Source organism: Oncorhynchus mykiss, chromosome 25, assembly GCF_057628025.1.
Source record: "Oncorhynchus mykiss isolate SJ-2025 chromosome 25, ASM5762802v1, whole genome shotgun sequence".
Lineage (NCBI taxonomy): Eukaryota > Metazoa > Chordata > Actinopteri > Salmoniformes > Salmonidae > Oncorhynchus > Oncorhynchus mykiss.
Window position 1 is genome coordinate 82,252,760 of NC_143046.1, and position 17,731 is coordinate 82,270,490.

Genomic DNA, 17,731 nt, shown 5'->3' on the forward strand with positions numbered 1-17,731 from the left:
GGGTACGGATTTGTGTATTGGTATATTGCTCTCTAAGTGAACCTAATCCACATGCTGTATGGCCAGATATCGTACCTCTCTAAATTAACCTAATTCACAGGGAGGAGGGAGGGATGGAGGGAGGGAGGGAGGGAGGGAGGGAGGGAGGAGGGAGGGAGGGAGGATGGAGGGAGGAGGGAGGATGGAGGGAGGATGGAGGGAGGGAGGGAGGGAGGATGGAGGGAGGGAGGGAGGGAGGGAGGGAGGGAGGGAGGGAGGGAGGGAGGGAGGGAGGGAGGGAGGGAGGGAGGAGGGAGGATGGAGGGAGGAGGGAGGGAGGGAGGGAGGGAGGGATACATAGCAGGTTAAATAAAAGGAAGGGGTTCTGCCATCCATCCAAAGCAGGGTTCCTCTACTGGTGGCCCGTTGGTGCTTTTCTTTGGCCTCCCAAGTTTTCTGAGCCCCCAAACAGACTGTAAAAACGACAGGAAATCAGCTCTCGGTGATTACATTTTAAAATCTGTTCCACAGTATTCCCACACATAATAGAATGACGTATACAAATGGAAGCAAGGTTTGAAATGATTGTGTTTAGTAAAATATTATATCTGTTTTGGCTTCTTGCGGTCAATTTGCAGTCCACAAATTATTTATTTATTTATTTGTTTTTGTGTTGAATTTTTATCCCTTTTTCTCCCCAATTTCGTGGTATCCAATTGTTTTAGTAGCTACTATCTTGTCTCATCGCTACAACGGGCTCGGGAGTCATGCGTCCTCCGATACACAACCCAACCAAGCCGCACTGTGTCGGAGGAAACACCGTGCACCTGGCAACCTTGGTTAGCGCGCACTGCGCCCGGCCGCCACAGGAGTCGCTGGTGCGCGATGAGACAAGGATTTCCCTACCGGCCAAGCCCTCCCTAACCCGGACGACGCTAGGCCAATTGTGCTTCGCCCCACGGACCTCCCGGTCGCGGCCGGTTACAACAGAGCCTGGACGCGAACCCAGAGTCTCTGGTGGCACAGCTGGCGCTACAGTACAGCGCCCTTAACCACTGCGCCACCCGGGAGGCCACTGCACCACCCGGGAGGCCGCCCACAAATGATTTTGTAATTGACCATCCGCTCAACAAAACAAATAGTCCCGTGGCTGAACCTAGTTGATGATCCCTGATCTACAGGGCACAGCACGATAACTACAGCAGTTTAGAGAGGAGGAGAGGAAGAGGGAAGGATTAGGTGAACTGCATGAGCACTAGGAATACGATAGCTGGAACGCCCCCAAACTTGCAAGGTACATAGTACACTACATTTGACTAGGGCTCATATGTGCACTGTTAGGGATTAGAGTATTTGGGATGCCGACATAGTGCCGACTCCTCCCTCCCTCCCCTGCTCTCCTTGCAACGTAACAGAAACTCCCTGACCTTGGCAGAAGCCACTATAATGTAACGACTCTGCCTGCTTCACTCTGGTTATTTTAGTCACTTATTCCTATTGATGAAACTGAGAGAGAGGTGGAGAGAAAGAGAGAGAGGTGGAGGGAGCGAGAGGTGGAGATGGAGAGAGAGAGGGGGAAAGAGAGAGAGAGAGAAAGTACTGTACACAATCTTTAGAGAGGGAGGTAGAACAAGAGAGAGGTGGACAGGGAAAGAAAGAGAGAGAGATTAAAACGGTGAGATAGAGGAAAAGGGGAGGTGGAGGGAGGGAGGAGAGAGAGAGAGCGGTGGAGGAGGAGGGAGAGAGAGAGGTGGAGGGAGGGAGAAAGAGGGAGGGAGAGAGAGAGAGAGGTAGAAGGAGGGAGAGAGAGAGGTGGAGGGAGGGAGGGAGAGGTGGAGGGAGGGAGGGAGAGACAGAGAGGGGGAGGGAGGCAGAGAGAGGGAGGGGGAGGGAGGGAGAGAGAGAGAGAGAGGTGGAAGGAGGCAGAGAGAGAGGTGGGGGGAGGGAGAGAGGTGGAGGGAGGGAGAGACAGAGAGGGGGAGGGAGAGAGAGAGAGGGAGGGGGAGAGAGAGGGTGGAAGGAGGGAGAGAGAGAGGTGGAAGGAGGGAGAGAGAGAGGTGGGGGGAGGGAAAGAGGTGGAGGGAGGGAAAGAGGTGGAGGGATGGAGAGGGGTAGGGAGGGGGAGAGAGAGGGAGGAGAGAGAGAGAGAGGTGGAAGGAGGGAGAGAGAGCGGAGGGGGAGGGAGGGAGAGAGAGGTGGAGGGAGGGAGGGAGGGAGGGAGGAAGGTGGAGGGAGGGAGAGAGAGAGAGAGAGGTGGAGGGAGGGAGGGAGGGATAGAGAGAGAGGGTGGAGGGAGGGAGGGAGGGAGAGAGAGAGGGAGAGAGGGAGGGATAGAGGGAGGGAGAGAGAGAGAGAAGTGCAGGGAGGGAGAGAGAGAGGTGGGGGAGGGAGGGAGGGGAGGGAAGAGCGAGGTGAAGGCAGAAAGAGAGAACCAAGTTGAAAAGGCCTCTCTTAATGAGCGTGGACCAGTGAGTGTAGGGTGTAAAGGTTGTGTACGGTACTTCAGTGACAGCCCCAGGGTAGTTAAAGCAGGAAAACATGGTCTGCATCCCAAATTACATGTCGGGGTGAAAGGGGACTTTGAGACGGCGTACCAAATGGGACCTGGTCAAAAGTAGGGCACTATATAGGGAATAGGGTGCCATTTGGGATGTACCCATGCTATCAGGATGTTCCCACAGGCCTCTCAGAGCTCAAGTGTTGTAATGGGGCTGGATAATACAACTCTTCAGTCTACTGTTCTTCCGCTGGGCTGTCATGGTCTTTCAGGGCAGGGTAATAAAATGGTTGTATTCTGTGTTTCTCAATGTTGTGTCATAACGTCCTGTGATATGTAGCAGCTACATGCAGTGTTGAGGGTTGATATGAAAACAGTGTATTGTATCAACCCTGTTCCACAAATGTGCACACTGCTCATAGCTATAAAGACTGTTGTTGTGAATGTGAGTCAGCTGCTTTTTCCTTGGACCTTCTCCCTTCCTCAGCCTCTCGCTGCTCTACGTATTCTAGAAATAGAACAGGCTTGGAAGCTGTAACCCTGGGAAACTGATGGCTACACTCACAATAGCAGCCTGGTATTTTGATGCAGTCATTTCCATGGTAATGTAGAATGTTGATTAAAATGATGCTAACTGATGAGGCTCATGTAATGTTATGTATATGTTGTAACGTCAGTTGACTCAACAAATCACAGCACAGTGTGAAAGGCACACCTCCTGCTTGTACTTCCTGGCATGGTTACCAAATGGCTGCCAGTCCACCCATTATGCCATCATGGACTTGAATGGGGACGTCCGTGGTTAAAAGTCGTTAGTCATAATGCTGTTTCAGTTGGGTAGTGTCCATGCTCCTTGGTTAACCTCAACTCTGCTGAACGCAGGCAGGTAAACAATGCTGCTTCAGAATGGATAACACGCCTTTGTAATCACAGCTGACCTGGGTTCAATACTATTCAAAAAACTATTTCAAATCCTTTATCGGGGCTCGATTGAGCTTGCCTGGTGTAATGGAACCAATAGAAGAGTTGTGCAAACCCCGCCCATATGGCACTCTGACTTACAGACCTCAGGAACTCATTTCATTCACCGCCAGATATGTGGGGAAAGCCCCAAGGATGCTTCCCCAATGGCACTCTATTCCCTATGTAGGTTAACTTCCTCTGACCTGGTCAAAGGTAGGGCACTGTGTAGGGGACAGCGTGCCATTTGGGACAGAACCTCGTTTCTGAAGTTCATACTACTAGTGGAGAGTAGGTTAAGCTACATTTTATTACTAGAGGCTTGAGGAAGTATATTTTCTGCAGCATTTAGCCTACAGGAAGTGTGTCAGTTTCCTTTTCTGTATATTTTTATCACACCACCAACGGTTGTGTGGTTTTGTATTTCCAGGCCAGGTATGTTATGTTACGGCTTAGGGTGCAGGTTTCCATCCACACACACACACACACACATGCGCTCACGCTCATGCATGCACGCACACACATATACACACACACACATGCTCATGCACGCACACACACACATGCACACACCCACTCATGCACGCACACGGACACTCATGCACATGAGCACACACACGCACGCACACACGCACACACACACATGCACACTCACAGACACAGACATGCCCACACACACTCGCGAACACACACACGACAGACAGCTAGTTTTAATGGAACCATGTGCTCTAACAGGAAATGCAAAGCATATTTCTTTGAGGTGTAGATAGGAAACATCCAGCAACATTCAGTCAGGCTGGGTGTGGACGTACATAGTCAAGCTGCCTGGGAAGTGGATGATGCCCTTCTGATTGGACCATGTTAGTGAATGGTGATTGTGAAAGCTGTTGGAGAGAGAAGGAAGAGAGACTCCTGTTTCTTCTAGAAGTATTACTACTTTATTACAGTGAAGTCATTGGAACAAACACTGTTCCAGAAGCAGGGTGATTGTAATCAAGAAGGCATAGTAGTTGGTGTAGCACACCTCCTTACTGGTTCAAGTCCATCAAGTGCGTAGAGATCCCTGCAGAGATGTTATGTGGACCTAAAGTCACACAAGAGAAGCAGTGAGTAGGCTACAGTGTGTCGTTGTTTTTTTCTGCTTAGTGGCGAGGGGCTGTGAAGCGGTACGAGCTATGGTAATAGCAGCCAGCTGTGGCTCTCCTCTCCTCTCCTCTTCTCTCCACTACTCATCATGGTTTTACCACACCAAACCTCTGTTGCATCAACTCAACTCAGCCTCCATCTCTTTAGCTGACTGACTGACTGACTGACTGACTGCCAGCCAGCCAGCCAGCCAGCCAGCCAGCCAGCCAGCCAGCACCTGCACTTGTCTATTCTCTGTCCCCCAGCACATTGAGGTGCCTGAGCTTCACAGGAAAGGGCCGACAACAGGGATGTTGGGAAAGGGTCGACAACAGGGATGTTGGGAAAGGGTCGACAACAGGGATGTTGGGAAAGGGCCGACAACAGGGATGTTGGGAAAGGGTCGACAACAGGGATGTTGGGAAAGGGCCGACAACAGGGATGTTGGGAAAGGGCCGACAACAGGGATGTTGGGAAAGGGTTGACAACAGGGATGTTGGGAAAGGGCCGACAACAGGGATGTTGGGGAAGGGCCGACAACAGGGATGTTGGGAAAGGGTCGACAACAGGGATGTTCATTTACCTGTGGCTTTAGGTTCTACCTGGCAGCTGAGAGAACCAGAGTGAGTTAAGGTCATCTTCGGGGGGCCATTGACGTTGTCTTCAGACAGCTACGTCGTTCTGACACGTCTAACTTTCCTAAGACAACGATGCCATGTGGTGAATAGACTTCTAACCCAGCCAGCAGACTTTGATATACGCTGCTAAGGTGACAGGCTATTGTGACAAGCTCAGCTAGCCCACAAGTGTCTAACTACAGGTCAGGTAGAACTCTTATGAATGATTGAGGAGATCCACTGGTCCTGTGTTGTGGATTGGCTTTGTTTTTTCTGTCGATGCCAAGGTGACTGTGGCTGTGGGTCTCTCTCGTCTCCTATCTGCTGAGATTACTCTGACTTTTGGCTCGCCCACAGGAACACGTTATTGAATGATTGCTCCAGTGTCACTCACTGTGTTTCCCTCTAGATGTGGAGCAGAAGGAGGATGGAGGTGATACAGCCAAGAAACAGGTAAGTCATCCACTGTCTTCATTAAACTGTGTTACATCATCAATCAATCAATCCATCCATCAACCAGTCAATCAGTCAGCCCACTTCTCCAGCTCCTCGCATCAATTTAACAATGGTAGAATCTCCCTCCAGCCGATGCTTACATCAATCCTATGGAGGATCTAGTCTAACATTCAGACTGCTGTACAGACAAGTACACCCTCCTGGAAAAGTTTGGAGAAATGGGATGTATCCTCTTCAGACTGACCTTTGAGGGTTGTGATGTTAGCTGGTGATGATGCTGAACTAGGGGGAAGTGCTGTTCTCCTTTTACGATATCATTTTTACAATATCATGACCTCTTGGACTTTTGAAAGAAATGGTACCTATTGGCATATAGATCTGAGATATCAAATACACTTGGTGCCCAGTCCGACATGAGAAGGTCCTTGCGTTGGCCAATGACTTTAGCGGGCTCTCCAAACCAGGCTGTGATTGGTAGAGTGAGACAGTATAGTGGGTTGCCAGGGCTCTGGAAGAGACAGTTTGTGCTCCTTGCTGTTTGACCAATCACACATTGTCTGCATTGGGCTGCAGTTTTGTCAATGAGTCATCGTCCTTTTCTGGAGCACCCCCCCTACGCAGCCCCCCTTCGCCCACACCCCAAAAGGGACAAAGAGCAAAATATTGCTTCTCTGGCTAACTAGCAACAGTACTAGCCAGCAGTTTCAGCAGTGATAGCATGAAACTGTTTGCCTGAGTCATCTTCCTCCTCTACAACCTTGCAAAAAGCAGAACAAACTAACAGAAAACAAGTACGTTAGTTAATATCTTTATTCCGGTGTTCTTCTTTGTATCCCTTTAAACAGGGAGTTGGAGGCCCTGGGACAGGCAGGCTGCGTGGCTCCGTCAGTCTGCGTCAGAGGCCCATTCCCAGAGTAACCTTCCAGGCCGGGGACCCATATTACATTAGCAAGAGGACCAGGGAGGAGTGGCTGGCCAAGTGGAAGATGGAGGTGAGTACAGTACCTCCCACTGGATGGCTGGCTAGCCACTGTCTCAGGCAGGGTTAGACTCTTAAGGGTGCCCAATGTGTCTTGGGGGTGCCCAATGTGTCTTGGGGGTGCCCAATGTGTCTTGGTGGTCCCCAATGTGTCTTGGGGGTTCCCAATGTGTCTTGGAGGTGCCCAATGTGTCTTGGAGGTGCCCAATGTGTCTTGGAGGTGCCCAATGTTTCTTGGGGGTTCCCAATGTGTCGTGGGGGTGCCCAATGTGTCTTGGGGGTTCCCAATGTGTCGTGGGGGTGCCCAATGTGTCTCGGAGGTTCCCTTGGGGTGCCCAATGTGTCTTGGGGGTGCCCGATGTTGATATCTTTCACAATTGTGGGACTTATGTGTGGGCTCTAGGACTGACTCCAAAGATTTGAATCATTGGGTTTCAGCCCTAGTGGGCCCTGATTTGTTATGGAGATGATTTGTTCCCAGTCCTCTCTAGCCATCCTGTTATTCAAACCTGGTTTCAGGGACCACAAATAGTCTAGAGCTGTCTGGCAGGGTTACCAAGATTCCAAGAGGCCAATAGACAGGGCATTCTCAGCAAAGTGGGACGGTATTTGTTGGGTTCTCTCACAGCCAAGTGTATTTGATAGCTCATTGATATATCAAAGAGATACCATTTATTTCATTGTTTTTGTAGGTTGGTTGAGTTCACAGTTTCCTTCCTGTCTTTGTGTCTTTGTAGGACCTACTTCAGGGCACCATTGTTGACCAATGATAAATGGCCGCTATGTTGTTGCTCACTTTTGTGCTTTGTTGCCTCAGTTTGGTTCTCACTATACAGCCCAAAGTCACATTATAGGCATGGACCAGTTAAAGACTAATCTAGCCCCCACCTGAATCCAAACTGAGCTTAAGTTTATTAGCCATGTAATGAACTAATTGGAAATCCAGTAATAATGCAAACTAAGGAGAGAAAACCAAGTTAATTTACAACGTCGAGACTAATTAAGTTAATTTACGATATCAAGACTAATAAAGTTAATTTACGATACCAAGACTAATTAAGTTAATTTACGATATCAAGACTAATAAAGTTAATTTACGATATCAAGACTAATAAAGTTAATTTACAATATCAAGACTAATTAAGTAAATTTACAATATCAAGACTAAATAAGTTATTTACAATATCAAGACTAATAAAGTTAATTTACAACGTCGAGACTAATTAAGTTAATTTACGATATCAAGACTAATAAAGTTAATTTACGATACCAAGACTAATTAAGTTAATTTACGATATCAAGACTAATAAAGTAAATTTACGATATCAGACTAATAAAGTTCATTTACAATATCAAGACTAATTAAGTAAATTTACAATATCAAGACTAAATAAGTTAATTTACAATATCAAGACTAATAAAGTTAATTTACGATATCAAGACTAATTAAGTTAATTTACGATATCAAGACTAATTAAGTTAATTTACAATATCGAGACTAATAAGCACGTTCTTCTGTTGTTACAACCACTTCATTATAGTTTATGTTGCAGTAATGTGGCTGCCAAATGTACATCCTTTAACAGGCTATTGCATTGGTTGTTTCTGAAATCATGCCTCCTCCTGAATGTGACTACACAGCATGCCTCCTCCTGAATGTGACTCACAGCATGCCTCCACTCCTACTAACCCAATGTGACGTAATGTACTCTACTGCTTATTCAAGCTGTGGGATTTCATTTCAGATCATTAATAACTCTTTCTCAAAACAATATGTCATAAATCCTTAGAAATGTTTCCCTCCCACTCTATCTCTTTCTCTCTCATCCCTCATCCCCTCTGTCTCTACCTCCCTCCCTATCTCTTTCTCTCTATCCCTCTCTCTCATCTCTCCTCCCCTCTGTCTCTACCTCCCTCCCTATCCCTCTCTCTCATCCCTCATCCCCTCTGTCTCTACCTCCCTCCCTATCCCTCTCTCTCATCCCTCCTCCCCTCTGTCTCTACCTCCCTCCCTATCCCTCTCTCTCTCTCTCCTCCCCCTCTGTCTCTACTCCCTCCACTCTATCTCTTTCTTCTCTATCCTCTCTCTCATCCTCCTCCACTCTGTCTCTACCTCCCTCCCTATCCTCTCTCTCATCCCTCCTCCCCTCTGTCTCTACCTCCCTCCCTATCTCTTTCTCCCTATCCCTCTCTCTCATCCCTCCTCCCCTCTGTCTCTACCTCCTTCCCTATCTCTTTCTCTCTATCCCTCTCTCTCATCCCTCCTCCCCTCTGTCTCTACCTCCCTCCCTATCTCTTTCTCTCTATCCCTCTCTCTCATCCCTCCTCCCCTCTGTCTCTACTTCCCTCCCTATCTCTTTCTCTCTATCCCTCTCTCTCATCCCTCCTCCCCTCTGTCGCTACTTCCCTCCCTATCTCTTTCTCTATCCCTCTCTCTCATCCCTCCTCCCCTCTGTCGCTACTTCCCTCCCTATCTCTTTCTCTATCCCTCTCTCTCATCCTCCTCACCTCTGTCTCTACCTCCCTCCCTATCCCGCTCTCTCATCCCTCCTCCACTCTGTCTCTACCTCCCTATCTCTTCTCTCTATCCCTCTTTCTCATCCCTCCTCCCCTCTGTATCTACCTCCCTCCCTATCTCTTTCTCTCTATCCCTCTCTCTCATCCCTCCTCCCTCTGTCTCTACTTCCCTCCCACTCTATCTCTTTCTCTCTATCCCTCTCTCTCATCCCTCCTCCCCTCTGTCTCTACCTCCCTCCCTATCCCTCTCTCTCATCCCTCCTCCCCTCTGTCTCTACTTCCTCCCTATCTCTTTCTCTCTATCCCTCTCTCTCATCCCTCCTCCCCTCTGTCTCTACCTCCCTCCCTATCCCTCTCTCATCCCTCCTCCCCTCTGTCTCTACTTCCCTACCTATCTCTTTCTCTCTATCCCTCTCTCTCATCTCTCCTCCCCTCTGTCTCTACCTCCCTCCCTATCCCTCTCTCTCATCTCTCCTCCCCTCTGTCTCTACCTCCCTCCCTATCCCTCTCTCTCATCCATCCTCCCCTCTGTCTCTACCTCCCTCCCTATCCCTCTCTCTCCTCCCTCCTCCACTCTGTCTCTACTTCCCTCCCTATCTCTTTCTCTCTATCCCTCTCTCTCATCCCTCCTCCACTCTGTCTCTACTTCCCTCCCTATCTCTTTCTCTCTATCCCTCTCTCTCATCCCTCCTCCACTCGGTCTCTACTTCCCTCCCTATCTCTTTCTCTCTATCCCTCTCTCTCATCCTCTCCCCTCTGTCTCTACTTCCCTCCCTATCTCTTTCTCTCTATCCCTCTCTCTCATCTCTCCTCCACTCTGTCTCTACCTCCCTCCCTATCTCTTTCTCCCTATCCCTCCTCCATCCCCTCCTCCCTCTGTCTTCTCCTCCCTCCCTATCCTTTCTTCTCATCCCTCCTCCACTCTGTCTCTACCTCCCTCCCTATCTCTCTCTCTATCCCTCTCTCTCATCCTCCTCCCCTCTGTCTCTACCTCCCTCCCTATCTCTTTCTCTCTATCCCTCTCTCCCATCCCTCCTCCCTCTGTCTCTACCTCCCTACCTCCTCTCTCTCTCTCTCTCGCTCTCTCTCCTTCCTTCCTTCCTTCCTTCCTTCCTTCCTTCCTTCCTTCCTTCCTTCCTTCCTTCCTTCCTTCCTTCCTTCCTTCCTTCTTTCTTCCTCCCTTCCTTCCTTCCTTCCTTCCCCCCCTCTCTCTCCCTCCCTCCCTCCCCCTCCCTCCCTCCCCCCCTCTCTCTCCCTCCCTCCCTCGCTCTCTTGCTCTCTCCTCTCTCTCTCCCTTTCTCTCCTTCCTTCCTTCCTTCCTTCCCCCCCCCTCTCCTCCCTTCAGACTATAATACTCCTGGTAGTAAGGCCAGAACTTGTAGTGAGACTGTCACTGTTACGTAATGAGTGGCTGTGTCCATGGCAACAAGATGGGGGCTACCATTTCGTCTCTCACCCACCCTCCAGCCTCCAGCCCTGCCATTGGAGCAGGCTTGGGAAGAACCCATAAGAGTGTCTGGCGGGGGGAATTATTTGCAAATTAGCAGGACATGCTGGGGTCTGGCGAGTGAAACGTGGTAAAGAACCACAGAAACAGGCAGCTGAGGTTAGGCACCACAGCTCTCTTTTACAAATATAGAAGCAGATTTTATTTCAACTAGCGGCTTTAAAAATCATAAGATAACATTTCATAAAATAAGCATGTGTTAGAAGAAATAGTCAGTATATTGTGATATACATTTTATTTCTTTGTGATAACATTTGCATAAAGATGGATTTGTTGTGATGGCATTGCAGAAGCCCTTTTCCCAGGACTAAACAGAAAGAGGTAAAGAATAAGCTGGCTGGTTTGGCTGTTGTTGTTGTTGTTGTTGTTGTTGTTGTTGCTGGGGCCAAGGCATCAGGTTAACTGTGTTCTGGAGTTGACTGAGAAGGAAAGGAGCTGTCTGAACTGAAAGGGTTAGCTTAAAGGGGAATAATTCCTTTCTACTCTGTTCTTCCGTTTCTCCCAGAGAAAGAGAGGGATCACTCTTTTTAAGTTCCTTGTCTTACAGTGGACTTTTCTCTCCTTCCTCCCGCCCCTCATTCTTCTCCGAACCCCTCCCCCAGCCCCAGCTATGGATATGAGGATGAAGATGAGGTTGCAGCATATTTCCAGCACTGTTGGCAAGGCAGCCTCTTGGCTCACTGCCAACATTTGCAAGTCCTCTCTAGCCAACCAGAATTCCTGTCTTCAGTCACCTGACCCTGAATTTTCCAGACAAAGAAATGTTCATGCTTCTTTCTTTATTTTTATTGAGTGATCTCCTCTACCCCAGGAGTGGGGGGTAAACAAATTGCAGCCCCCACATTGGATTAAAAGGATTGTGTGCCAGCGTGTATGGGTATGTGCATTGCATTATTTGTTTGCTAACATTGTGGTGGAGTGTGTGCATTAGACATGAACCCGCATACAGCAAGAGGAATATGCTGACTTCGGGTATTTCACTAGAGTTGCTACTGCCCATCTGTTGTCTCTCAGCAGCTTAAAGGGAAACACTCTCTTTATGAAAGGAAAGTGAAAGCTGTGATTTTCACAAGTGCAGAGAAAACCTTTTTTATTTATTTTATTTTATGAGAATAATGTGATCCTGATTCCTGTTTTACAGCAGTAACACTAAGAGTTTTTAATGCACACATTAGCTGTGTTTTCTGTGTTTTTACTATTTTTTTCCCGGGTGGGGGGTTTGGTTTTCTTCCCAGTTTAGATAAGCTACTTTCTTACACAATACATGACACTTTTATGTACATTATCAGCCACCCATTCTAGATCAGAATAGTTCTAAAAGCATGATGCCTATGTCTCTGACAGACGGTTTAGCAGCTGTAGAGTTTGTAGTGTAAAGATTGAATATCTGAGCCGGTTGAACTGGGAGGAAGTTCAATGCTAGGCCTCAACCCTTCTCTCTGTCGTGGGGACTGTTTTAAGTCTACATTTTACACTGTAGTCATTTAGCAGACGCTCTTATCTAGAGCCACTTACAGTTAGTGAATTCATCTTAAGATGAATAGGTGGGACAACCACATATTACAGGCATAGTAAGTAGAAGGGGGGGGATATGCTTAATGGAAATTCCTTGTAAGATGATTAAAAGATTTTCAAGTCCTTTTGAAAGTAATTTGACCAAGCTCATCGGGTGGCAGTTTTAACAATACCATTTGTGTATTCATAGTGAACTATGTTCATGTATTCATGACTGACCCTGGAATATTATTCCTACTTGCCTCCTAAAAGGACCCAATACAATGGGGACCAGATGGCGTCTTTCTGTGTGTGTGTGTGTGTGTGTGTGTGTGTGTGTGTGTGTGTGTGTGTGTGTGTGTGTGTGACCCCCAGTGTGTGTGTGTGTGCTTGGGCATGTGCGAATGTGTGTGTGCGCGCGTGGAACAGATGTGTGTGTGTATCTGAGTGCCCCCCCGCCTGGGCCAGTAATAAAATACACAGCCATTGTGGGGCATTATGACAACAATTAGGGCTAATGAATACTGTTACCACATTGCTACACACGGTTCTGCTGTGTTCATCTGTGTGTTAAGGTGTTTCAGGGTTAATTACCTGCCTGAAAGCAGCTATGATCATGATCTGATGATCCCAACAGTCTGTTACTATAATGTTGAATCACATTATTCATTTTAGCTTACAACTCTCTGGGAATCCCCATTGATTTCTTCTGTGTGGGGAAAGAAATGGTTGTGTTTTATTAATGCTTTACAAATACCACCCAGTTGGTCATACAGTATACAGTAATTCACTGTTCCTGACTACAGAGGAGACGTGTTGGAGATCTTTGTGTCAGAGAAATGACTTGGTCAAATCCTTGACCATACCTGTATATTAACCGTGTAGTTGTCTATTTCATCTGGTAACACTAGACATGAAGCTGCTATTATGTGTGGAAACTGTTATAGATCCAGTCTATGAATAAGAAGCAGCTCTTATTATTTGCCTAGGAACTGGGGGCCTCATGGGGTATTATTTGCCTAGGAACTGAGGGCCTCATGGGGTATTATTTGCCTAGGAACTGGGGGCCTCATGGGGTACTGAACAACAAACACGTGACAAGAGAGGTTGTCTTCTGCAAAATGTCTCTGTCGTCAGGAAGTCAGTCAGAGGAGTGGAGGGCTTTTCCACCGAATAACTACTAACCTACTAATCTCAACCAGGTGCAGTTAGTAGCTAGCAGTTAGCTGATAACAGTTAGCAGTTAGCTGATAACAGTTAGTAGTTAGCAGTTAGCTGATAACAGTTAGCAGTTAGTAGTTAGCTGATAACAGTTAACAGGTAGCTGATAGCAGTTAGCAGTTAGCTGATAACAGTTAGCAGTTAGTCGTTTCTCCATTGTTGCTTATGTTTGCCTTCTTTCCTGTGTGCAGTACAGTACTGTATATATTTGAGACAAGTTTAGTGTGTAGGACAGTATGTCTGTATGGTACATTATACCAACACTCAGCATCTTTTTAACATCAAAGATACCATTTACCAGGAGTAGCTACTTTTCCTTCCTACTGGTCTTATTGTTAGTATCCATTCATGGTGTCATTTTCTATGTTGATCTCTGAGTTGGCACATAGTGTATATGTGCTGCTAGCTAGCTGGTATTTCTGAAGTTGTCAGTGGTAGGCAGCGTGTGTAAAATGATAAAGACTGCCTTCTCTCTCTCTCTCTCTCTCTCTCTCTCTCTCTCTCTCTCTCTCTCTCTCTCTCTCTCTCTCTCTCTCTCTCTCTCTCTCTCTCTCTCTCTCTCTCTCTCTCTCTCTCTCTCTCTCTCTCTCTCTCTCTCTCTCTCTCTCTCCTCCTCTCTCTCTCTCTCTCTCCTCTCTCTCTCTCTCTCTCTCTCTCTCTCTCTCTCTCTCTCTCTCTCTCTCTCTCTCTCTCTCTCTCTCTCTCTCTCTCTCTCTCTCTCTCTCTCTCTCTCTCTCTCTCACTACCTCTGTGCGTTTTATTTTTCTCTCCTGTAGATCTAGAGAGCCTGTCTTGCAGACTGCCTGCCTGGTGTAGCTGCACTCTCACGTGAGAGAGAGAGGCCCCAAAAGGGGGCATTTACAGCTGGGAAAAAGGCCAGAGAAAAATATCTGGTTCTTATAGCCCCTGTACTCTATTCCTCCCCCACCATTGTTTGGTAGAGTCAGCTTTCCATTGATTCTGAGGATAAATGACCCACTAGCAGCACCCTGGAGAGAGCAGTTACTCCCCCAAAACGTGCCAAGATGGCCACCACAGTACCGTTGTAACAGTACTGTACAGTAGCCTACAGGATTTTACATTTCTATTTGACATTTTTGTCATTTAGCAGACGCTCTTATCCAGAGCAACTTACAGTAGTGAGTGCATAAGTTTTCATCACTTCCTTAAAATCTACCTGTAACTTACTTACTGTGTTGTAGTCCCACCAGATGGCCTGTTACATTATCAATGAGTCTGAACCCATTGAAGTCAGTTTATTTTGTATTTTTCCAGTCAATGATTAGCAGAGATTCCTTTGTTGTGCCATACTGTGTCCACAGTATCAACAGGTGCACTTGTAACAGATTTGACTTGCCAGGAATGATCTTGGCACCAAATCAATTATTCGACTGCATAAGAAAACATAGTAAAACTTTATTACTATAAGTAGATAATATATGTGGATTTTGTTTGAATCAGCTTGTTTGAATCAGTTTGTTTGAATCAGTGTGTATTATTCACAAGTTTGTTTGAATCCGTGTATTTGAATCAGGATGTTTTATTCACAAGTTTGTTTGAATCAGTGTGTTTGATTAACAAGTTTATTTGGTTCAGAGTGTTTGATTAACAAGTTTATTTGGTTCAGAGTGTTTGATTCACAAGTTTATTTGATTCAGAGTGTTTAAATCAGTGTGTTTGATTAACAAGTTTATTTGGTTCAGAGTGTTTGAATCAGTGTGTTTGATTCACAAGTTTGTTTAAATCTAACACACGTCCAAGAGGACACCACCTCTATACTCTGCTCATCCCCTGACTCCTGTGTTCAACTAAAACCTAGTAAAAAGTGTATTACCATCATAGACTTAGAAGAAAACAGTGTTTAAAGTATAATTTTTTTACAGGACATATTTTCCCTCCTCTACACATCAAATCCCCTGCCTCCTGTATAACCTTTAGCGGAGCCAGCTGAACCAACACTCTAACACATATGGTTGAGGAGGGCTTTGAACCAGGAAGTCATCCACTACTTACTGCAGATATTTATAAACTAGAGCAGAGCCTCTTGATTGAACACCACATGTTTCTGCTCTGCCTCACCAGCCCCTCCCCATCCACCCCCTCTCCCTGAGGGCCTACTGTATGGAGGGAGGGAGGGAGGGCGAGAGGCAGAGAGGGAGGAAGGGAAGACTCAGACGGGGGCTTAGGGTTTGTTCCCAGCCCTCTCCTTATCTCTCCGAGGGTGTCTCAGGGAGAGTTGGGATATGCAAAAATTCAATTTTCATTTCACACCTCACACTTGTACAGGTTACCCACTTGTACATGAAATGAAACAGGACAAATATAAGCACCCACTATTTGATACACTACAGTCCTGGGACACTCATAGTGTGAGAGAAACCTGAGAAAGATTTTGCACCAGAGCATTGGAATAAGTGCAGGGAAGGGTTTTCACATGTGTGTGTGTATTTTGAGAGATATATACTGTGTGTAAAAGAGAAAGGCAAGGAGAGAGATAGAGAGCAACAGAGAGAAAGAGATAGACAGCGACTGAGCGAGAGAAATAGAAAGATAGAGGGAGAACCTGATAGAGAGACAGAGAGATAGAGGGAGAACCCGATAGAGAGGGAGAACCCGATAGAGAGGGAGAACCCGATAAAGAGAGAAAGTGACAGAGAGAGAGAGAACCCGATAGAAAGAGAGAAAGTGACAGGGGGAGAGAGAGAGAGAGAACCTGATAGAGATAGAAAGTGACAGAGAGAGAGAGAACCTGATAGAGAGATAGAGATAACCTGATAGAGAGAAAGAGAGAGAACCTGGTAGAGAGAGAGAGAAAGTGACAGAGCGAGAGAGAGAGGGAACCTGATAGAGAGAAAGTGACAGAGAGAGAGAGAACCTGATAGAGATAGAGAGAAAGTGACAGAGAGAGAGAGAGAGAGAACCTGATAGAGATATAGAGAAAGTGACAGAGAGAGAGAACCTGAGAGAGAGAAAGAGAGAGAGAAAGTGACAGAGAGAGAGAGAACTTGATTGAGAGAGAGAACGTGACAGAGAGAGAGAGGCAGACTGCAGTAGGATGAGTGCAGCTGTTGGGAATTTAGTGTGAGAGGGGCTGTAGGGCCTCTCTCTCGTCCTCTCTGTGTGATTGGTTCAGTGTCAGGTACCAAAACCCAGTGAACTCTCCCTCTGTCTACTGCCTGGAGACGTCAGGGCCTAGCAAATACAGTACATAGAGAGATGCTATTGGTCAGCAGATATTTAAATTGTATTTATTTAATTAACCTTTTATATAACCAGGCAAGTCAGTTAAGAACAAATTCTTATTTACAATTATGGCCTACCAAAAGGCAAAAGGCCTCCTGCGGGGACGGGGGCTGGGATAAAAAAATCTATTTTTTAAAATAAAAATATAGGACAAAACACACATCACGACAAGAGAGACAACACAGCACTACATAAAGAGAGACCTAAGATGACAACATAGCATGGCAGCAACACAACATGACAACAGCACAGCATGGTAGCAGCACAACATGGTAGCAGCACAACATGGTAGCAGCACAACATGGTAGCAGCACAACATGGTAGCAACACAACATGGTTGCAACACAACATGGTAGCAGCACAACATGGTAGTAGCACAACATGGTAGCAGCACAACATGGTAGCAGCACAACATGGTAACAGCACAACATGGTAGCAGCACAACATGGTAACAGCACAACATGGTAGTAGCACAACATGGTAGTAGCACAACATGGTAGCAGCACAACATGGTAGCAGCAGAACATGGTAGCAACACAACATGGTTGCAACACAACATGGTAGTAGCACAACATGGTAGTAGCACAACATGGTAGCAGCACAACATGGTAGCAGCACAACATGGTAGCAACACAACATGGTAACAGCACAACATTGTAGTAGCACAACATGGTAGCAGCACAACATGGTAGCAGCACAACATGGTAGCAGCACAACATGGTAGCAGCACAACATGGTAGAAACATTATTGGGCAGTGCTCTATACTACAGTTTTCTCTTTGTATTGTGTGAACAGCCGCCAGTGCTGGACAGTGGACACTAAAGTATTGTATAGGATTTGTATCTTTATTCAGATATATAGGTTATTTATACAGGCTATTTATACAGGGTAGCATTAAAGGAAAAATCCACTCAAAAACGATATTTTAATAATTTTGTCATTTGTCCACTGTTGATACAGTACATTCCCAAAATGTTTTGCAAGTCAGCGCTCAGGTTTTCAGGTTGTAGGTTTTTCAAGAAGCAACATGTCACTTGCCACACCATGATGATCCGGTTTTGAGTTGGCAAGTGAAAAATGGACTGCTGACAAGCAAAATATTTAGGGCCAAAAAATATATATATATAATTTAGGG

At 46.5% G+C, this 17,731-nt stretch overlaps 1 protein-coding gene across 18 annotated transcripts in view; it reads left to right on the forward strand.

Moving 5' to 3' along the window:
* The window catches only part of LOC110505844 (DNA (cytosine-5)-methyltransferase 3A), a 62,022-nt gene that overhangs the window by 12,789 nt on the left and 31,502 nt on the right, over positions 1-17,731 (forward strand). For 6 of the 18 annotated variants that reach the window (XR_016492054.1, XR_016492055.1, XM_036962603.2 and 3 more), the window contains exons 5-6: positions 5,588-5,631; positions 6,480-6,626. The exons of 1 other annotated variant lie outside the window; for it this stretch is intronic. Coding sequence is in view for 11 of the 17 variants with exons in the window: in XM_036962603.2 (XP_036818498.2) it covers positions 5,588-5,631; positions 6,480-6,626 (191 nt within the window). In the remaining 6 variants the exon portion in view is untranslated. Of the gene's footprint in view, positions 1-4,088; positions 4,308-5,587; positions 5,632-6,479; positions 6,627-10,717; positions 11,515-17,731 lie in introns of those variants that run through there. 11 more of the 18 variants (XR_016492056.1, XM_036962607.2, XM_090221283.1 and 8 more) reach the window with 5 other exon arrangements.